We start from the raw sequence: 23,402 nt of genomic DNA, 5'->3' as shown, positions 1-23,402 counted from the left end.
GAGCAATTACCATCCCACTTACTTCCAAAAGACAAAACTCAACCTTTCACCTTTTCCCATACAGCTGAGGCAGAGCCCACAGCGCGTTTGTTTTTTGCTTATTGGCACGACTGTACCAAAACGAGGAAGCGTGGCCAAGGGGCAGGGAGGACAGGAGACATGGGGAAACAAGCACGACTGCAACAGCAACTTCTCCAAAACGCTTGAAAGGGACAACCCACTTGACAATGTGAACGTCACATGGGGCTCACCATGAAGATGAAAGTCAAGTGGGGCAGAGTAAAACTTCTCCGAAAGTTTTTCTTTCTCACCACCCTGCGAGCCTTCCAAGGGGAACCATACCTGCAGCTCCCAGCGAAACAGCCCGAACCCCTGCGGAGCCGCCCCTAACACCCAGAAGCCAGATTTGGCATTACCATTGCAGCCGAGCGGTCCGGCTGGGCCGCCCCAGGCCCCGCAGCCGTGCCCTGAGTGCGGTGCCCTCAGCCCGGTGCCCTGAGCGCTGCCGTGCCCTGAGCGCGGTGCCCTGAGCGCGGTGCCGTGCCCTGAGCGCGGTGCCCTCAGTGCGCTGCCGTGCCCTGAGCGCGGTGCCCTCAGTGCGCTGCCGTGCCCTGAGCGCGGTGCCCTCAGCGCGGTGCCCTCAGCGCGGTGCCCTCAGCGCGGCTGTTGCCCCTGGGGCCGGGCCAGGCTGGGGCGCGGCGGCCGCGTTCAAATCCGCCGCGCGGCCCAATGGGCGCGGGGCCGCTGCCCCGGAAGCAGCCGCGCCGCTGCCGCTGCTGCCGGCCGGGGCGGGCGCTGCTGGGGAACGGCGCGGCCGTGCGGGAAGCCGGGGATGCCGAGGTGCGTGTGAAGCGGGCTTGGGGCACTCCCCGGCCCGGGGGAGCTCGGGCAGCTTGGCTGGGGAGCAGCAGCTGGGCCCCGAAGGGAAAAGGAGGGAGTAGGAGGGCAAAGGATGCGCATGGATGCGAGGAGGTAACGCGCATCCACGCGGTCCGTTTGCCCTAATCGTGCTTCCTAAAAAATGAAGGTAATGGTAATCTGGGTGTTTTCCAGCTGGTCTGGTGGCCGATAATTCAGGCTGAGAAACTTGGAGTTGTTCAGCCTGGAGAACAACTGGAGAAGAGTTTGAGTGGAGATCTCACAGCACCTTCCAGCACTACAGAAAAGCTGGAGAGAGACTTTGTCAGGAACTGTAGGGATAGGACGAGGAGAAATGGGTACAAACTGAAAGAGGGGAAACTTTAGTTACATGTGAGGAAGAAATTCTTTACGCTGAGAATGGTTAGCCACTGGAACAGGTTGCCCGGGGAGGATGTGAATGTCCCAATCCTGGCAGTGTTCAGGGCCAGTTGGATGAGGCATTGACAGCCTTGTCTAGTGGAAGATATCCCTGCCCATGGCAGCAGGGTTTGGGACTACATGATCTTAAAGTCCATTCCAACCCCTTGACATTGTAAGATTCTATAATGGCTTGTGTTCATGGGAACCCTTGGAGGAAGAAAACTTTTGATAGAACTAAAACTTGCATTTGGCTTTAGGAGCAAAGCTATCCAAGTTATATGGCTAAAGTGTTTACAGTAATATAGCGGACTATTGTATGAATTAATACACAAGCACACAACTATGGAGCGCCTCTCTGTGTTTGAGGGATGCCTCTGTCAGACCTGGCTGGCTCCCAAGCAAAACATCCAGTCTTGGATGCTGAGACCTTCCAATCATTTACGCTCCAAAATCTGTCAAAGGTGTGAGATTTCAAGTTGGTTTGCCACGTGGTCTGTAGTTAAAGGTCTGATTTCCCAAAAAGACTTAAACTAACGTCAAAACTGTACTGGGACTAAAAGGAATTGATTCTGAAATCAATTGTGTGTTTTGGCCTCTTGTGTTCTAGGACAGAAACCTGGTTTTCATGAAAACTGGTTGAATGCACAACCGTATTTTCATTTACAGTTTTGCAACCTTGGTTAACTTGGTTCTTAGTTAGACTCACAGTCTGTAAAGAGGTAGAGAAGTAAAGAGAATTTGAAGGTAGCAACATACTGTTTCTTCTCATTTGGTTGAAAATGCTAAAATGCTCTATGTGACTCTTCTGGAGTGTGTGCAGTTACTTGGTTTTTTGTATTGATGTTGGGTTGCCAGGGGTAGCACAAGATCTGCAGTTATTGCTGAAGTCTGTAAGAGACAGTTTTGAATGTATGTTAGTGTAGTCAATATTTTGATTGATGAAACAAACAGGCTATATTAATAAGCTTAAATACAGCTTCTGTGTTCTTGAACATGTTATAGGAAATGTTTATTTGCTCTGCCACAAACACTTTACATTTTTTACTCATGCAATTTTTTAAAATTTTTGTGTAGGAATGTGGATTTTCGTCCTTTCATCGCTTCTGTGATACCTTGACTTAGTTGACTGAAAATGAAGCAAGATTCTACAAGAAACACTTCTTACACTGTGGATTGTGAGGATTATGTGCACGTGGTAAAATTCAATCCATTTGACAGCGGAGATTCATGTTCCCTCATTGCTTATGGTGGCAACAATTACGTGGTTGTTGGGACTTGCAGATTTCAGGTTAGTTGTTTTTGTTAGATGCCCCTGAAACTGATTTTGCCAGCACCTCTACTGCAGGAAGACTCTGGTCACTTTCCTGTTTCCTCCTCTCCCTTTCCTAAACAAGGGAGAATTTTACTTGTTTATTACACTAGTAAGGCTAGGATACTTGTATTTCAGGAAAATAGAAATATATATATGTATATGTATATATGTGTGTAAAATACTAATATATCTGTGCTAATATTGTAGGTATGTCTTTTTAGGGATGAACTGTAGAAATACTTACCTAATTTTTTTCTTCTCACAATTGTTTTTACTGGATCTCCCTCACAGACTGTTGGAAACAGTAAAATTTCTTACCTTCAAGTTATTTACAATTATATTGTGAAAAATTTTAAAATGGAAAATCCTGAGTATTATATATTTTTATACTGGATAAAATGCTTTTCATTAGATGGGGCTTTTTTTGCCTAGCTGCTTGACAATCAATTGAAGACAATTGCTTGGAATTTCTAAGCTTTTTTCCTTTATCTGGCTTCTTTATTATACAATATTATTTTTGTAATTTGCCTACTATGATTAATAGTGTAGCTGATATTATTATTATTATTATTATTATTATTATTATTATTATTATTATTATTATTATTATTATTATTATTATTATTTATTCCCCATGGTCTCACTGTTGGAAATTTTCTGAAGAGCACCTAGTGCTAACCACAAAAACATACTGACATTTCTGTTGCTCACTACCTTGTTTCTGGTGTAGGCCTTGAAAGGGAAGTAATTAAAATTTTGACAACCACTGACACAAGGTGTTTTTTTATAATTTTTATATCCTCCCTTCCCTTCCACATGTGGAGTCAATGAGGATTTCAGAGTAGGAGAGGAAAATGTTATTCTTTCTTCCTGTTGAGAAGCATTGAAAAACTGTGGGTAATTTCATGCATCCTCAGCTGGCTTCATCTTGGCCTCTACATTATGTAGAGGGCATACAGAGAGGTTCTTTATCTTACAGCAGAATTGTCACATAGAGAAAATTGTGTAGGAATATCCTTTGAGGTGCTTCATGGGATGTTCTGAAAACTTTTAAAAGCTTTTTAGAGGTCAGGTTATTGACAGAGTCCATAATCCCAACTCTTGTTTCATTTTTCCTGTTATCTGGTGTTCTGACCAGTGGTAAGAATAAGCAAGCTTGTATTTAGGATTAGATGACAGAGGGCACCTTTTTATCTCCTGCTGTTTGAAAAGAGATGCTCTGGAAGTGACAGCATTTTTCCATGGTGTAAAAACAACTCAGAGAGAAGACAGATGAAATTACATGTTTGCTTTTGTTCCCATTGCTTCTTCTCACTGCAGTGTGTGCTAAATTAAATTGCCATGCTGTTCTAAGTGGCCTTAGTTGTATCTGTGGAGATACTGCCTGTACAGAGAATGAGCTCAGCATCTTCATAGCTCAGTTCTGATTTTTCTGCTCTTCATTGGCCTCTGGCTTGAGACTGCAATCAGTCATAATTTACTCATACTTTAATGTATTTCTAAGTACTTAAATATTTCAAGTTCATGCTTTCTGTATGATCCAGGTTTTCACTTTGCAGGTGTTATGATCTGAAAAGATCCCAATATGTGTAATTTTGAAAGCCCTTCCATTTTGTAGCAATCTGATTTGTTAGAAGTCACCAAGACCTTATTCTGAATCAGCTAACTACAATATTTCTATAGGAGGAGGATGCAGAAGTGGAAGGCATGCAATATAAGACACTAAGAACATTTCACCATGGAATCAGAGTTGATGCCATAGCATGGAGTCCTGAAACTAGACTTGATGCTATACCTCCCCAGATAAGGTACTTAACAATAAAAAACTACAGTGAGTCCTTGTCTCTTACCTGTTTTCCATAAGTCCTTAATATTGGACTGTTCAAAGCTTATGAGTGAAATCTAACTCCTTAGAAATCAGTGATGAATCTCTGAATTCTTCAGTAGAGAATTTATTCTTATAGTCTTTTTTTGTTCATTTGCTTGGTTTTTGTCCTCCTTGTTGTGACCCTTGACCCTCTCCCTACTGAGCAAGCTGTAAATAATATTTTTTCATTATTTTTATGGACCTCAGAGTTTCTTTCTTTGTACATCTCTGAGGAGCCATTTCTTTACAAGCTTTAATAAATCTGAGATCATTTGAATGGCCCCCTTTATAAAGCTATTTGCACTGATTTGCATCATATGTGCTGTGTTTCAATGTAGGTTAGATACTTTGTAGATTTTCTAGATTTACATCTCAAAGGCTCTCACAAAAGCTATTAAGTGTAAACTTCTGAATTAAAATGTACTCAGTAGTTCGTTTGATTCTTCAAAATTACCATAGCTGCTTACTACTCCCTTTTCATACAGTCTTTTGGGTTAAAATATGTTACATAGAAATTGGTTTATGAATTTTATATTTTAGCATTCTAAAACACTGATAATGAGGGCTGTTTTTTGTACCTTACCACTTAACTTCTTCCAAGGAAAGTGTCAGCAGCATTTATGAGGGATATTTTAGGTGATTGGTAATTGATCCAGATTTTGCTTCGTAAAAATATCTGAATAATTTTCTTGGCACTTGATGCACACTATTTTACAGATAAGCTCCAGTTATAGCTCTGTTTGTGGCCAAAGCAGAAGAGTTAGATGCTTTTGGGTTTTTTTCAAAATCTGTTTTTTCTTTGCATTTTTAAGATGAAGGAAAAGGCATCTTTGATTGATTAAAAGGCAACCATTGCAATATTGATTGACTGACAAGCCTTTATTTTGTCTGTTGAGTGTAGGTTTTGTACTGCAGCTTCTGATAGGAAGTTAAGGCTGTTTACTTCAGACCTGCAGGACAAGAATGAATTTAAGGTAAGGGCAGCTAATGTGATTTTTAAAAGATTATTTAGTTTTTAGTAAAGTCTAATCTTTAACTATCCTTCTACTCCACTTGTGAGAGATTTTAGGTCCATCATCTCTAGGGTAATAATTGTATTGTAAATACCTTTCTGTCTTTAAAGTGGGAATTTCTGTAATTATCACCTACATGATCTTCTGATTTTCTTCAAAATTCTTCCTTTGAAGCAATGTCCCAATCCAGGTACTACTGTTAATTAGATGTCTGTGCTATCCAGTGTAAAGATTTTTGGTGAGGTCTTAGTTAACAGTAAGCAAAGCTAATTAAAAAAAAAAAAGGGGGAGAGAGTATTCCTTGGCTTTTACTGCTTTAGAATATGATAGTGCCTCTTTTGATGAGAGTGGTTTACTGGGTATAAAGGAGAAAAAAATAGACTTTTATTTTTGGTGTGTTAATTTATATTAGTAAGACAATGAGATTTGACATACTGAAATTAAGTGAATTGTGGATGTCAGTTATGGGACCATACTGATAATAGAATGAATAAAGGCATAAGAAGTAAAGATGGATGCTACTAAATGTCTTGAAAGAAATTGCTTTTTGTGTTGCTTCATTCATACTTTTAAATTTCCTTCTTTTAGTGTTGATCATACACGATTTTGCCACTGAGCAGTGGGATAACTGACATAGTTAGTCAGCTTGGTGGGATTTCTGACAAATTAGTTCTAAAGGTTCTTTATGCTCTTTGCTTGTGAGTTGATGTCTGTCATTCCATATTAAAGTTATCTGTTTCTGTAATATCTACAGTTTTGTGAATTTCAGATAAAAAGCTTTAATGTTAAGTTGTGAATTAAATCTTTTAACTTAGCAGAATGTAAAGTTTCTTTAATATTAGTTAATGGATCGATAATAAGTTGAAATAATGAAACAATGGGATAAATTTGGTACTACAGACTCTAGTGAGCTAAATTCAACATCTAAGTTCTAATTTTGTAATTTATTTTGGGTTAATAAGGCCACAAGAAATAGTGTGGTCAGCAGGAGGAAGGAAGTGTTTATCCCTCTGTACTTGGCACCTTGAATCCTCTCTTCGGTTTTGTGCCACTCAGGACAAGGAAGACATTGAGGTGCTGGAGCATGTCTAGAGAAGGCAGTGGAGCTGGTGAGGGGTCTGGAGCAAAAGTCCTATGAGGGAAAGTCCAGCTGAGGGAACTGGGGTTGTTTAGCCTGGAGAAAAGAAGGCTTGGGAAGGACCTTACATCCTCTACAACCACCTGAAAGGAGGCTGTAGCCAGGTGGAGGTCAGCAAACAAGTCTCCCAGCCAACAAGTGATAGGACAAGAGGAAGCAGCCCCAAGCCATGACAGAGGAGGTTCAGATTGGATATTAGGAAAAAATTATTCTGTAAAAGGGTGGTCTAGCATTGGAACAGGCTGCCCAGGGAAGCAGTGTGATCTCTGTGTTCACCTTATAGATGTGGTGCTTAGGGATGGACCTGGCAGTGTTAAATTCGTGTTTGGACTCAGTGATCTCAGAGGTCTTTTCCAACATTAATGATTCTATGATTGTTTGGTGCATATGCAATACAAATGAGAAGTGTTGGCTTGAATTTAACAGTAAAGCTATTAGCTTTGTTTATGCCAGCTCTACCACTGAAATTAGCTGTCCAAAAAATTTATTAAGGATGTACTCTGGCTGAGGAAAAAGTGAAAATACATAATGTATTTTATATGGGTCAGGCTTGGTCTAATGTTTAAAATAATCAGAAAACAGCTAAGAATACATATTTTTACCTATTAGTGAGGAACTCATTAACAAAAAGAAAGAATGTGGACTAGTGTGTTTATGTCAGTAAAAGTTGTCTTTGAGACTCTCTTCTAGGATTTTTTGATATAAAGTGTGGAAAGCTCTTTCTGGCAATCAATTAATTTCTTATATCTGAACAATTATGGTACTCTAGATTTCTTGCCAAGAAAAGTAACACCTAACTCTGATTTAAAGCACATGCAAAATCCCAGATGTTCACAAATTCTGGGTGAGCTATGCTGATCTGGCTTTCAGTAAAGTTCGATACAGTGGCCTCTTATTAACAGTTAACTGATACCTCAGAAAACCTATTTCATAAACCTGAGGTTGAACTCATGACGAACATGTGGAAAATTTTGATCTATTATATGGTGCACACTTGTGACACATGGGATCTTCAGGAGAGGTCCAGACCATGGAAACAAAGCTGAAGGAAGTATGTGACTACGTTCAGAATGTAATCTCTGAACATTTTGTCTTTTATAGTAAACAATTAGTACGTGTTGCTTCTGGAGGGATAGACAGAGTAACCTTACTCTGTTTTCCCCATGGAAAAACTGTCTTGATGTAATTATCAACAAGGAACTTGAAGCACACTTGAGTTTTCCATTACTCTGTCGACACGACTAATCCAAAATTTATGGGTTGGATCAAGCCCAGAACAAAAAAACAAAAGGTAAAATATGACTGATGGATCTTCGTGAAACCTTTTTCTTCTTTTGAGGTTTTCATTTGGAAATGAATTATGGCTTCCTTGTCCTGTTTCAAATTTTGCTTAATAAAAAGCATATTTCATCAGAACTGTAGAAGTAAAATGAGGCAGGATATTTGAATTCAGAATGCTGAAAATTGTCAAAAGACTTGGCATTCTGTCTAAATAGTTTAGCATCATCTTAGGGCCTATTAGTTCTAGTATAATCCATTAGACTTTAATAAAATAAAGGCAAAAAATATTGGAAAAAAATAAGTTGGCTGCTGCAAATGTTTCTGTATTGAATTGATGAGGCATTCTTAAAACTTTTAGAGAGGGGGATTTAGTTATTGTGCGTGCTTGAGATTTTCTTTTTTTTTTATCTGTTCTGCATTTGTTCCTCAGAATAGCTACACTTAAAGGTGGTGTGTTTTTCTTTGAGAAAATTGTGGAACTTGTTTTCATTCGACCTTGTTTTCCTCTGCAATCTCTCAGTCTCATGCTGTTATCAAGAGGATATTTTTGTCTCATTTTATGATACCTTGCTGGGCAAAACAAAAGCAGCTGTGCCTTGAGACTTAATCAGTGAGACTGAATAGAAGAGGGTGGAACAGATACATCGACACATGGAAATTTGCCTGGCTAAAAATTTTGTGAGATTTCTTTCAAAAACACCATAGGTGTATTTAATGAGAGATTCAGAGATCAGAGTTACTTACCAGTAATCAGAGTTCTTCAGTGTAGGTAGATAATGCATTCATTGCCTGGTGATTCTCCTCTTCCTTTCTGAGATTCACTATCTTCGACCTTCTAAATTCAGTGGTTGAAAAAATGATAAAAAGCTCTAGTGTGATTCACAGATCTCTGTCAAGCAAAAGCATCAAACTGACCTTTGTGCTAATACAAGGAGTAGTGGGAGGAATCTTTTCACCTGCAGTATGAATCTAAGCATGAGTTAGATACTTTAAAGAAATCCAGTTATTGATAAAAACTTTTTTACTTTGTATTAAAATTATTGTTTTATCTTAACACACATCTTTCCATTAGCAGGTCTGTTAAATACATTGGTGGAACAGTCAGCTCTAAGGTAAAAGTATTTCTCTTTTCTGCTTGGCAGACATTTGATGGCCACACAGATTACATTAATGATCTCGTCTTTGCTCCCAACGAAGGTCAAGAAATTGCAAGTGTAAGTGATGATCACACCTGCAGGTATGCATTTTGTTCAAAACACTATTGAAAAACTAGTATTGAAGTTTTTCTATCTGTGAATGTTTTATATGTCCACTTAAATAAATAAGTATTTATATTTTAATTTTTGTGTGCCTTCATGGGCCTCTAACAAGACTAGTCCATTAACAAGATAAGAAATGGACTATTCTTGTTAACTTGGGTTGTGAACTGGCTTTTTGTTGTGATTTGTCTTTTTTCAAAGCAATATTTTGAATCAGCTAGATTCAAAACGAAGAAAACTTTTGCCTTGGATTTACATACACTATTTTCCCCTTTCTGGGATAGGAATAAAATGAGAATAGGAGAGAGCAGACATGTACAGCTCAGTGCTGAATTGTACAGACCTTCTCTATGTATTCGAGTGGGTGGGTTGAGTTTAAAGTCAGTGAGAGTCAGTATGTGAACTTGTCCATCTACCCAAGTGAATTAGCCTTACCAAAGAGTGGGATGACATTGCCTGAAGACAGCACCACCCTGATACAATGGTAGTGGCAGCTCAAAATACCATGATTACAGCTGCTTCAAACCCAGGTGTCTGGATGCTTATAGCTGAAAGTATAAGGGAAGCATGGTTGAATGCTTTGAAGCCTGCTGGGTAAAGGTTTTTGATGCAGGAGTTTGTCCTTGTCAAAAGGTCACCCATCTTCTAGTGGTGTGCAAGAATCTGTCAAGCTGCTCCTCTTTCCTCTCCAGTGCAGGTGGAGAGATCAGGAGGGCTATGCAAGTTTTTCAGGTCATTGCAGTAGGGCAGTAAGAGAATTGGGAAAGCATCGTCTTTGACTTTCTCTACTCTAATGAGCAGGCAGTTTTTCCATAGATGTCTAGTCAGTATTTCCAACAAAATCATTAGGAATGAATAGTAGAAATGTATGACTTAGCTGTGTCTTCTTCTCATTTATTTCCTATCCTTGATTTCTTTGTTAAATCTAAACTCATATTTGGCTTATTCAGTAAAAAACTGTTTGACTCTGTGGCCTTTTCCTGTTTCTTTTATGAAATGCTCAGCTTTCCTGGGATGAAAGAAAACGGTTTTAAAACCAGTTGTCTAATTGATACTAATTTAAAGGGAAATAAAATGTATGCAATTAATGTATACTAACAAGATTGCAGCTTAGTACCTATGAAAGACATTTTAAGCCATAAACCATAAAGTCTTTGGTTAAAAGCCATGGGAAATAAGTAGGATTTTTTTTGGCTACTTGAGTTCTTATTTTTTCCATTCATGCATGTGGGGCATGAAGAGTTTTTCTATTGAATTTAAAGGTTACACTTTCAAAACTGATGGAAAATGCATTCCTTGGGACTTACCAAAATCATTCTTTACTTACTCTGTAATTTGCTTCAGTAGTAATGTAAGAAGAGGAATAATTCTTCTGTCTGTACTGAATTTCTATCATGAAATTGTTCTTAGGATACAAAATCTGCTAATGCCTGTGGAATAAAGTTCTAGAACAATTATTACAAGTCTTGAGTTCCACTTTTAAGTCTTACTGAAAAGTTGTTTTAAAACTTTATTATGTACTGACTATATACAAGCATGGTTAGGTCTTCCCTGGTTTTCACTCAAGAGAAAGTTTAGGTTTAAGTTCATCAGAAGCCTCTAGGGAAGTGAGATTTTCAGTTTTTATCCACTAAATAGTCTTGCCTCAAGCTGCTGCAACTGTGACATCTCAGAGGGGAGTTCAGTCATTTTGGCTGGAGGACAGACAGAGTAAGCTGGATACTGGTTATATCCAAAGTTCTTACTTTTACATTGCTGCTGTGTCACTCAGCACTTCCTGTTTCTTGGACATGATCTTTATTGGCCTTGATCTCACAACTCAAAACTTTTTTGCCGCTGTGAAGTAGAATTGCACTAAAAATACTCTAATCACTAATTCTTTAGAAGCAGTGACATTTCTTTTGGCCACCAAAAGAAAATGGTGAACATGGGTCAGCTTTCTGAAGGAATGTTTGTACATTTCCTCTGAAAAGACTTCATAAAAACTTAAATATTACACCTTTCTCTTGTTCTGACCAGACGGAGGACTCTCTACAGTTCCACTTCAGCCTTTCATATCCTGCCTAGTACCCTCCAGATCTGTGATAGCCAAATCCATATGGAGTTGGCAGAAGACCTTAGAGAAAGCCAGTGTTGGTTGTATTCTCTGCAGTATTTCCTAATGCTCTACTCTAAAGCAACTTTCATGTTGCTTTTCTGAGACCTTCTCACTCCTTGTGCTCAGTGAGGAACAGCTTCACCTTTGTGCAAATAGGAATCTTGCCCTTCTCCATAGTCCTCTAGGCTTTTCAAGAGTGATAGGATTTTACTCACACATGGAATATGTCTGATGGAGATATAAAGAAATGTATTTAAGTTAGATATTAAAAAAAAAAAACAACAAAACCACGTTGGACAGGAGTAATCTTTGAGTAATGGATCAAGTATAGTTGATCATGCTTTATGGTTGGAAATCAGATGTGAAGGTTTCTTCTAGCCCCCACCACTCACTAAAATTGTTAGAAATCTTTCGCTGGAAGAATTCCCATTTTTACTTCAGTCTTCTGGGGATTTGAGAAATGCCTGAAGATTGCAATCTGGTTTAATTCATTCACTATTGCAACAATTAGCAGTTGGTTCTGCTAGTTGGAATTATTCATAATTCAGAAAATTAGAAGATAAGGATCATCTCCATTGCCACAAGTTTTCAGAGCTCTAATGAGGTACTTTGCTAGCTGCAATAAAAGTCCACTGTATGATGATATTGCTGCACATATGCATCCATATTCAATTCATGCATACACAATATAATTGGGTCAATGGAATTTTAATATCTTCAAGCTGTAAGATAATTACCGTTTTCATTTGTTTGTTAGTTATAGGATTGGAGTGACAAGAGAAAGGTATTAGTATCTCAAGAATTTTCTTTAACAGCATTTGCAACTGTCTGGATTTGAGTTGGTTTAAGTTTTCTGAATACTGCAGTAAATAATTTCTCAGTCCTTATTTACTTAAAAAATAATTATTTTACTGAGAAGATTAGGTGTTATTTTTAAGACTATACATTAATCAAACTTGGGCACTTATTTTAACTGTGTTTATTCAAACTTTTCTCCAATAAATTTTTTGTGGATTTTTTTTAAATATCAGAAAAAAATACCACAAGCTCAGTGACGAGTCTATGCCACGATAGTTGCTTGGAAGAGAAGCAGTAAGAGAGTGACACATAGCAGGGTTAAAAAAGATAAGGATGTTTGGAGAAAAACAGGCAGTTCTTTTAGTTTGGTATAAAGTCATGGTAGTATTAGTAAAGTTTCAAGAGCTTTGAATGGGAGACAAAATCCTCAGTCTTTTTGGATTGATTTACATAATAGGAATGTGGACAAAATGGGGAGACAGCATCTGTAGCTGATTTGGTTATGATTACTGAGTAATTTAGGAATTGAAAATCAGTTTGGCTAAATTGTTGGGATTTGCACGTTTTTTACTTGGGTTTTTTCACAAAGAAATATTGAAAAGAGTTAATTGAACACATATGTAATTGTATAGACATGATGCATTCAGACAAGGATCTATCTTGATATGTATTGCCTGGTTTGTGTTTTGGGGTTATAGCTTTTTTTTTCCCCAAAACCAAATAATATTATCTTTGGTATCAATAAAGAAAACATAAAAGAGGCTTTTAGACCTTCTCCTCACCATACTGTTTGTTACTAACAGTCCTGCCATTCTTACAAAGTAAAACCTACAAATTTGGTAACTTTATAAATAACAAAGTTATGGAGGTAAAAAGCATAAATTTCTGTCTCAACACCTAATAACATCACTCACTTCAGGGAAGGAAACATAATGGCATATTCCTTTTGCCAAAATGATTCACCATCTTCTCTTGTATCATAATTTTCTCCCTGCACAGTAAATACACATGGGGAGTGTTGATTTGACTTGGACAAATCTACAAGGCAAAATTTTTGGCCGTAGAAGAAAGTATTGTATGTTTCTAAATTACCTAATCAAGCAGATATTTCATTTTTTAAACACTTGTCAGGTTTTTGTTTTGACTTTTTTTAGTAAGCACACTGATTCTTCAAGATTAGAGACCCTGTGTTTTCTACGGGGAGAACAAATATTTGATCTGTTGTGGTTTGGCATAAGAAAACAACATTGTTCATTAAATATATTTACTTTATTCCCATATATTTTGTCTAGACTTATGATGTATTGGTTAAGAGTTTTTTTAAATCTCTTAAATATAAGGCTCTATGCACCCTGGTGAGATATAAACTGAAAAAGTCTGGAGGAAGTCAGCAAAAATCCTCTAGAATAAACAATAATAGTACGTAGCCACTCATCTAGCTCAAAAGACTGGGCAGAACACTACTTAAAAAATTGGCTGTTTCTCAAGTTTTGCATGTCAGAGAGGAAGGATATATGTGTATGTTTCAGTGTCCAAATGTATATAAATAACATGTAGCCTTGTGGTTCAGACTGATGTTCACAACTGTGATGTCTTTGTCCCTACAACTCAGCTATCGATTTTGTAGGAAAAGAGGGAAGTGAGCAGTGGCTGTGAGGTGAAATAAGTCTCAGTTTTGGTTTTGTTGCATTTTAGAAACAAAGTAGTTCCATGGCTCATTACCACTCTTATTGAACACATCCAAAGAAAACGCACCCATCACCTAACCTAGTTTTGGTGTTTCAGCATTACACTTTCCTGTCCATCCATATTGGCCAAATACTGATTATTTAATTTTTTATAGCTGCCAGATATGTATTTTAGGTGTTTCCAAAGGAAAAGGTAAAACTGGCACATGCAACTTACCTGTTGAAAGCTCTCCAGGACCCTTTACTGGTTAGTGTTACCTCTGCCATAGATCCTTCTGTTTGCTTTAGCTTCATTTCTGGTTTCTTATATTTCCATTACTCAGTCTTGTCTTACCAGGAAATACTGGAAACTGTTATATTAGGCAGCCAAAATAGTTTAATAAAGGGTCTTGCCCTTTACATGACAACATGGATGATTTAAGTTGTTTGGTACCTCATTTTAGGTTGCTTGTATCAACTGAACCAACACTGACATTCCTGCTTTGTACTGCCCCACTGCTCTTTATGGTATAGTACAAGGCTGTAGTGTTGACTTATGAAAAAATGGGAACATCTCACTGAGATTTCATGTCTAGATAACTTAAAATGTCAAATCATTTGAATAGTTAAACAGAGGCTCTGCCTTGCTCATCAGTGTTAAAATACACTATCTGCAGCACTGGCCACTTGCGATGACTTCTTCAAGTGATACAGCATGAACACTATTTCATTCGGTCACTTCCTCTGTGAACATATTGAGGCACTGGAAGTTAATGTATTTGCAGTCAAATGGCAATAGTTTAGTACTTTACTTTTTTTTTTTCTTTCTTTCTTTCTTTTCTCCCCAGGGTCTGGGATTTGGAAGGAAATGAGAAGGCCCATTTTGTTTTACGTTCTTCTGGAATGAGTGTTTGCTGGCATCCTGAGGAGGCTTTTAAGGTTGTGGTTTTCTCCCTCACCACCTTTAAAATAACAGGAGGGGGGACACACCTAAAGTGTGAATCTTTGATGCTGTAGTAACATTAAAGTTTGAGGACCTAGTTTACACTGTAACTGGATATTGGTTGGATCTACTAATGTGAAGAGACTGTGAATTAATTCTCATTGCCATTCTTGTCATTTTACCCTCAGTCCCTTACTCCTCCCATCAGAAATATTCCTTCTTGATTAGGTACATCATTCGTTGATAACTATTCTGCTGATTGCATATTAACTGACAGTTACCAGAGAAGAGCTCAAGTTTTCTCAGTCATGGTAACACAGTTCACCAATAATACAGACTCTTTATAGAACTTGCCAAGCTTTGAAAAGTATCTGTTTGAAGTTAACAAGAGACATTTTTGTTGTTGCTCTTGCTTGAAGTGTATGAAATATGTTCTGAAAAATCAAATCAATAGGCTGTGATTTTATACTTATGTTGTTACTGTACTGAGGAGGATTAATCAGCTGGTAAGTATCCAGTTTCATTAATGGTCTAGTCCCTGCAGTCTTGGATTTATTACTACTATTGTGCCTATCAATAACTGCCTTAAGCAGATAAATGTGGTTGTTCTGGTTACCACAAAAACACATACTTAAAACAGAGAAAAGCAGTCAAATAAGATATCAAAATATTTACACAGCAGTAGGGAAGGAGGATCTCTAATCTCATCACACTTTCCACCAATATCAATATCTGTCCTTAGTAAGAAAGGAAACTGTTAACTAAGAAAACTGTTGATTCAGGTGGCATCAAAATTTAATGGGTTAGCTGCTGTTTGCTACTGGGCAACTTTTTAGCACAACAAAATTAATAGATTTTCCCAAAAATACTGCAATGTTATGCCAGTCTTAGTTATTATTAGCATGTCTTTTCTGTGACCATTATCAGAGACAGGCACAGGATTTTTTGGTTGTTTTTTTTTTTTTTTTTTTTTTTAAAGAAAAGCCCATTCCAACACTCATAAAACTTGATAGATTTAGTTCTTGCTGAAAAGCTTATTGCAGGTCAAAATGCTTACTGCACCATGACCTTTAGTTTGCAGGAAAGCATGTTTTGGTGACAGTTCTGTTTTTCCAAACAAACTGGTATTACTGGAGTATTTTTCTATGCTTCTTTGCCTTTCTTAATTATTGTTCATGAGTATCTGAAAACCATTTCTCTTCATTAACAAAAATCTCGTGTCATCATCTGGGCATTGGAACGGGTTGCCCAAAGTGTTCAAGACCAGGCTGGATGGAGCCCTGAGCGATCTGGCCTTGTAGGGAGTGTCCCTGCCCATGTCAGAGGATTGGAATTAGAGGATTTTTAAGTTCCCTTCCAACCCAATCCTTCTATGATTCTATAATTGAATCAGGAAGCTCTTTCTACAGTACTTAAAAAACAACTGCTTGAGTGTACTGCTGTAATGGAAAAAGTTGAGATAAAATATGTTGCTAACTGTATATAGGATGAAGTAAGAGATGTTCAATATCAGTAAGAGTGGTTCTACAGATTCTACAGCCATACTAATTAATACTTTGCTTAGAATGATAGGATCATTTAGGTTAGGAAAGACCTCTAAGATCCTCAAGTCCAACCTTTGATTGAACACCATCATAACCATCAAATAAACCACAGTACTAAGTGCCATATACAGTCATTTCTTGAACACCTCCAGGGATGGTGACTCCACCACTTCCCCAGGCATCTCTGTTCCAGTGCTTGAGAACCCTTTCTTTTTTACTGCACTGTGTGTCAGTCAGTTCTTTGGGCTCAGAACAGAAACTGCTGAATGTTAAAATAATAACTTCTTGCTGTATGAAAGCACAGTGCTTTGGTGGCTGTGAACTGGTGTTTCTAACCACCAAAATTATACACCTAGATATCTATAGACACATAGAAATCATATAATGTAATCATTATGTATAACAGTGTAGCAGTAGTATAAAGTGGTTTTTATTTATTGGTTACAGAGTGTCCAAGAGAAAGTTTTCTGGTATGAAGTGAAGAATTGTACTTCATTTATTAATTAAGTAATATTAAGTATTATTAATATTTGTTTGAATATATTCTAGGTTTTCTATAGAGTAGAAAAAAAATTAATTTCCATTGCATGCTAAGTTTACCACATACTATTAATTTCTTTTAACAGCTGATGGTGGCAGAGAAGAATGGGACAATACGATTCTATGACCTGATTACACAGCAGGCCATTCTCTCCCTGGAGTGTGAACAAACACCACTGATGTCAGCAGACTGGTGTTTAAAAAATACTTTTAAAATTGGAGCAGTTGCTGGAAGTGATTGGCTGATCTGGGATATCACTCGCTCCAGGTATTTTTATGCCCATGGCATAGGTGTCTTTATTCTCCTCATGAGGAAATGCAGGTACTTGGCTAATAAAGCATGGCTGTTACAGAATCACAAATGGGTCAGGCTGGAAGGGACCACTGTGTGTCAGCTGGTCTGACCTACCTGCTCAAGCAGGGTCATCCTAGAGCACAAGGCACAGGATTGTGAATATCTTCAGTGAGGGAGACTCCACACCCTCTCTGCACACTGTTCCAGTGCCCGGTTACTTGCAGAGTAAAGAATTTCTTCCTCATGTTCAGGAACTTCCATTGCATCAGTTTGTGCCCACTGCCTCTCATCCTATTGCTTGCAGCAGGGAGCAGAGCCTGGCTCCATCCCCTTGACACCCCCCTCCAGATACTGATGGACATTGATGAGGTCCCCTCTCAGCCATCTCTTCTCGAGGCTGAACAGGCACAGCTCCTCCAGCCTTTCCTTGTAAGAGATGCTCCAGTCCCTTACTCATCTTTGTAGGCCCAATAAATAAGCTAAATAAATGAACAATTATCAGCAGTTATGATATTGATACAAACAATTCCCTGGTATTCTTTTTTTCCTCTTTATCAATATTTTATGTTAAAAATGTTACATTGTCTTTTTGTCCATTCGAGATAGTATCTCACTGCCGTTTGCCTCTCACTGTATGTGTTTGTTAAAATTTCATTCCAAGTCATAAGTAGGTAACTATTGATCCATAATAAACTGGACAACTACTTCAGTTTTCCTACTCCAAAATGAGATTAAAACTGCAGGAATGCTCTGGTTTTCCCTCAACTGCTTCACAGAGAGTAGACAGTGTGTATTTCACTGTACTTTTAGTGCTTATAGTATGAGCTGTAGTTGTTTGCAGAGCAGTTTTTTACCTTGAATGTCTGTTTTAGTTATCCACAGGATAAGAGACCTGTCCATGTTGACCGAGCCAGATTATTCAGGTATAAATGTTGTCTTGATTTTATGGGGTTTATCTATTTAAGTCTATATCTATGAAACAGTTGTGAGTTTAGTAACCTGGTTGTATCTCACTTAAGTAATTTTTAGGGGGAGTGGGTGTATAAACTTTCTGAAATTTGTGAATGACCCACGTTTAGTATATATGTGTAGCATTCATGTGATACTTTTTTGTTTGTTTGTTTTACAACACTGTGCATATGGGGCTGTGGGTAGGGAATCATTTACAAGTTAATTCACTAAATCTGTTTCTCTGCTGTTAGTAGAATACGTGACATCTTCACAGTTAGTCCCAAGGGAGAGAACTCCACTTTGTGTGCACTTCTGCTACTATGACAGGGGTATTTGGAAAGAACAGTCATTTTATTCATAGGTGGATTCATTTTATTCATAGGTGGTCCCGAGCGAATGAAAATCTGTTTGCAACCACTGGATATCCAGGAAAGACAACTACTCAATTGCTGGTTCATCATTTAGGACACCCCCAGGTGAATTTTTGACTGGAGTTGCATCTGTTCTCCTCAGATCAGATTCATGTTACTTAAAGCTCCAATTAAAAACTAGCCCAAACCATTCAGAACTGCTGTTCCGGTGTACCCGTTTTATTTTATTTTGGTTTGTGGCATTCATGCTAAAGAAAAAAAAAATTGGTGCATACTTAAACTGCTAGTTTATAAGCTGCTTGATCTATATGTTTTAGCTTGGTTTGCCATATCAGTTCTAAGGGGAAGAAGAACACCTTTAACCTGATATTTAATTAATCTGGCAATATTTCTAGTTCTTAGGAGGTTAAAAACACCTAGTGGTATATTTTTATGGTTTTAACCAATTATATTTTAAATCATTAATGGAAATGCAAAGCATAGGAAATATTTTAGTTTTGCTGAAGTCAGTATGTATTTGCAATTCCTATAGTAAAAATATTACCTCCAAACATACTAGTTATGAATACATTGAAATAAGAGAAGTAATTTCATTGTAAAAGGTTTCTAAGTTTGATATCGTGCCTTTATAATAATAGTGTTTATGCTAATGTAAAGAGTTGAAACTATTTGTTATTACGGAATATTTTGCTGTATGTTACTTAAATGTTGTAAGCAGCTACTGGAACTATGTAGCAGGGATTCACATTTTTCAGTAGAATTTCTGTTGTATTTTAACTATATTTGTTAAGGAGTACTTAATCTGTGGTGGGTTTTTTTTGTCTATGCAATTTGATATCTACAGTTTAGAAATCATTTATAAGGGAAGTTGTATTGATATTTTTCTCTCTCTCTTTATTTTTTATAGCCCATCCTTACTGGAACTGCAGCTGTAGGATCTGGTTTGACGTGGCACAGAACTCTTCCATTATGTGCAGTTGGAGGAGACCATAAAATTTTCTTCTGGGTTACTGAAATGTAAAATAAGCATTTGCCTTCAATATGAAGCTTGACAGCATAATGCCTTTTTTCTAGTAAAATAAAGAAATTTACTCTTTGTGATGGTTTTCACTTGGACAACAGAAGAAAGAAGCAAGCAAGATATAAATCACTTGTGTTTGATTTTTAGCTTGCAAGTACAAGAGCTTTTGAAAAACTGGTTGTCATACTTCTTGGTTATTTCTATTAGAATAAAATGTACTTTTTAAACATGGTATTTGGTGTGAAATGAATTTTTTCAGGAGTTTATAAAGAGATTTTGTGTCCCAGCATGTCAGTCTGATAATCTCACTCAGTTAATAGAGCTCAAATACCTGATATTGTGCAGAGTACCTACAGAAAGAACACCTCTCTATATTAACTTTGCCAACCATGACTGTCTTATAAGAACAAACATGCAGTAGTGTACTGTGATGAAATGTTGTTCCTGGATGTTTTTGAATAAACTAGTTACCACTACCAGTGAAGAAGCTAATGGTAAAATCAGAATGATCATTTGAAGCAGTTTTATTTCTCTAAAGACAACAGAGGGATTTACTTTAGGCCTGTCAAAACGCATAGTGAGGTTTTTTTTTTTCTGCTTGCAGCCTTTTATTTCCAGTTTTTACAGCAAAATCAAAGGCATTCTGCTTTCTAGAAACATATTTTTCCTGTCATTCCCACACAAGACCCAGAACAGAAGTAAAAGAAGACAGAGACAACTCCTGTCTTAAGTATCTTTTTTGCCTACTTTTGCAAGTGAAGAGATGTCAGGATGTTTCACTAGTGTAACAGCTCCTTACAGCATTGTAGCCCTCCTCATTAGCTGTAGTTAGATTTTAAAATATTCATTTGGTTGTTCCTATTTATGTGGGACACATAAAAGCAGTTCAGAAGTAGGACATCAATAAGTGAAGTTACAGTCACCTTTTGAAACCTAAGGCCATATTATATTTCTCATAATCCTTTATCCTTGAGAACTTACTTTTGCTTTCCAGCTGGCACCAAAATTTACCTAAAATAAATATGAAGTTCCTTATAAGTTCTGGTGGACTGGTGTGTGCCTAAACTGCAAAATAAGCAGGTATTTCAAGGTAACAGTGCTCTGTTTATCCATTGTCTGACCAGAGATAGCAGCCTTAAGGGGAGGTTTAATTCACTTGTAGCTAAAAATCTTTGTGGCTCTGGGAGGAAGGATTGGCCTGAGGCACCGTTATCCTTTTGGTGTGTAGTGGAACTGAAACAAACATGCAGTTTTCTGTCCTCAGAGCAAATTTCACACAACTCCTGCCTGTGCAGAATATATCCAATATACTCAGGACCCATACAGACAAGGGCAATATGCAAGGGTATGTGCAGGTGCACTCTTGAGTGAGACTTTTTTGGTTTAGAATTGCTTAAGAGCCAGGAGGGCAAAGAACAGAAATTCTTTTGTTCTGTAGTTAATTCAGAAACCAGGATGTTTTCTTTTCATACTCTGTATTTAAGGACTACTTAAAACTGTTTACCCAGGAATGATCTTGCCAAGTTCAAGGCTCTTCATTTTATACTGGAAAGAAGTAATATGAATACTTAAATAAATAAATAAATAAATGAGCAGTTAATGTTTTTAGCATGTTCTCCATGTTCTTTTGTACAGAACAAAATAATTAGTTAATCCTCTCATATTGCCTCAGCACAGTACTTGGAAAACTGAAACTTGACAAACTATTTTCAGAGAACTGCAAAACATATATAATTTAGTTTCCATTTTCTTTTTTTTTTTTTAAGAAACCTACATAATACCTAACATTTGTATTTCTTAGTCTATTTAACTGTGAAGGGTTGATAATTTTCAGAACTGTTTGCAAGAATTGTACAAATTCTGGCACACTTACAGATTATTGAGATTGGGGGGGGGGCATTGCTTAAATTCAGAATAGAGAAAAATCATTGAGGCAATATCAGTTTCATAGAGAAAATTTTACTAGAATACCCTTTGCAAGCATGGCTTTAGAAGACTCCATGCGAAATCAAGGAAATGTTAATCCACACTGATCTTTTCAGCTGTTCATTGGACCACCTTATTAAAAACAACTATTGCCCCTTGTGGAGGATCAGGTGTCACCATGTCTGGAAATTTTTTTGGATCAGCTTTTTGTTTCTGTTTAACTTGTCTCTCAGTTGTATAGCTATTTGAGTTCTGGGCTGATTCTAACCTGAATGTGGTGTCCTGGGACCTGTAACAGAATATAAGCACTAGAGATGCATATGAACATTGTAAGCTTCAGTAGCACGTCCCAGTTTTTCTCAGCTTGTGCAGTTTTGTTTTGCAGTTGACCTGAGGCTCTGATTCTGTGCAATACATGGAGCAGATCCGTTTCAATGCTTTGAAACCTGTGTTCTTGCCTTTACTTTCCTGTGTACCCTCATCACAAGTCAGATATTTTTTACCAGTGATGAAGATACAGCTCTGATCAGTTTTCTGTACACACAGCTTTTCCACTCCAAGCTAGCCTCAGCATCTGGAAAGCTGACATCTTCAAAGTACTAATGTTCAACCAAACTTCATTTTGGTAACAAACACTCTTTAATCTCTTTTCCTTCACTGGAAGGTGGAGCTACAGAACAGGGCCTTTAAATGACAGTATATATATATGTCCACATGCATAGGGTAAAACTGCCAGCAGTCACATACTGTACAGTACTTATTCCTCAGCCTGACATTTATCATCCAGCATGGGTGCTGGTAAAAAATACATTTTCAAATCATACACACTATAAATCTGGATGTTAACACTCGATTATATTTTATAAATCCTCTACTTGGAAGTTCAGGCATTTGAATTTACAGCTGAACAAGTTAGTTCAATGTAAACTTTTTTAAGAGGTTTTGGGAAATTTGGATAATTTCCTCCTTTCTGTTTTTCACTTTTTATACCCTGCATTTCCTAACTCCAGCTGGGAGGAAAAAGTGCTGTGTTGCACTTTTCTGTGCAGTATTTTTGTGCAAATTAAAAGCAGGAAGTACCAGAAAGTTCATAAAATAGCATATTCTTGGGAGATTTCTTATCCAGCTTTACAGACCAAGACATTCAGATAAGATTGGCTATGCATTTACATTAATTTTCAGTGCCATTGCCTGGAAAAAATTTATTATAGACACTTAATGATAAATGAGGTTAATTCTTCTTGCATATAATTTAGTTGGAATTTTAAGGTAATTATACACAACTCAAATTAGTGGCAAAATAACTCAAATAAACAGCTCTGTTGCCCAACACAAATTTGCACAACTCCTGTAAGCTAGGGATTGAAAGCTAAACCCACTGAATTTTGTAGGTTAGTCTGCTGCTCATCCTTTGAGAGAGGTGAGAAACTGAGCCAACAATATGTCAGTGCTCCAAAGCAGAGTATGAATCAGAAGATGTTCAATAATTCAATTAGCATGGACAAAAAAACTTTGTTATACCATCTTAGTAAGAGAGTAATAATGATGTGCATATGACAGCAGGTTAGTAATAAATACATTGTGAAAGTAATAAAGCAAAAAAGCTGCTTCAGTAAATAATTGAGAATTTTATGGCAACTGGAGTAACAGAACTGTGCTCTGTGTACAGCTACCATTGATTCTCTATATGGATTTGTATTCTACAAATTTGGAAAAGTGTGATGATTTGGAAGTAAACTGAGAATTCTGGTAAATTTTAAGCCAAAATTAGCATAGTACATTTGGGATCGAGTCTTCAAAGTATTGCAGTAATTAGTGTGTCTTTATTATCTCATCACAAGAGAAGTTTCCACCTGACAGCCTAAGACTATGATGGTTTCTTAACTGCCCTGAATTTAGGAGGATTCATAAAATGCAGCAGTATTTAGATGTAACCATGGAAAATTTCCACTAAATATGGGAATCCACTACAGTCTCTTTGGATTTGCTGCTGTAAACAGGACTCCAGATCACCCCAAATTTGTCTATTTTGGAAGAACCCAGAGCCATTCAGGGCTCCTTATTTTGACTCCCCACATCCAAAGTGTGGCACTTCCC

At 37.5% G+C, this 23,402-nt stretch overlaps 1 protein-coding gene across 1 annotated transcript; it reads left to right on the top strand.

Moving 5' to 3' along the window:
- The first annotated feature begins 762 nt into the window (after positions 1-762).
- On the top strand, positions 763-19,611 carry NUP37 (nucleoporin 37). The gene is made up of 10 exons (XM_036401630.2): positions 763-840; positions 2,356-2,569; positions 4,277-4,401; positions 5,362-5,434; positions 9,035-9,129; positions 14,563-14,653; positions 16,828-17,009; positions 17,909-17,959; positions 18,370-18,463; positions 19,266-19,611. The coding sequence occupies exons 2-10, from the start codon at positions 2,414-2,416 to the stop codon at positions 19,377-19,379; spliced, it is 981 nt and encodes a 326-aa protein (XP_036257523.1). The 5' UTR covers positions 763-840; positions 2,356-2,413; the 3' UTR covers positions 19,380-19,611.
- The last annotated feature ends 3,791 nt before the right edge of the window (positions 19,612-23,402 follow it).

Source organism: Molothrus ater, chromosome 5 (assembly GCF_012460135.2).
Source record: "Molothrus ater isolate BHLD 08-10-18 breed brown headed cowbird chromosome 5, BPBGC_Mater_1.1, whole genome shotgun sequence".
In the NCBI taxonomy this organism is placed as follows: Eukaryota; Metazoa; Chordata; class Aves; order Passeriformes; family Icteridae; genus Molothrus; species Molothrus ater.
The sequence above is the reverse complement of the archived record's forward strand: the minus strand, read 5'-3'. Positions and strand labels throughout refer to the sequence as shown.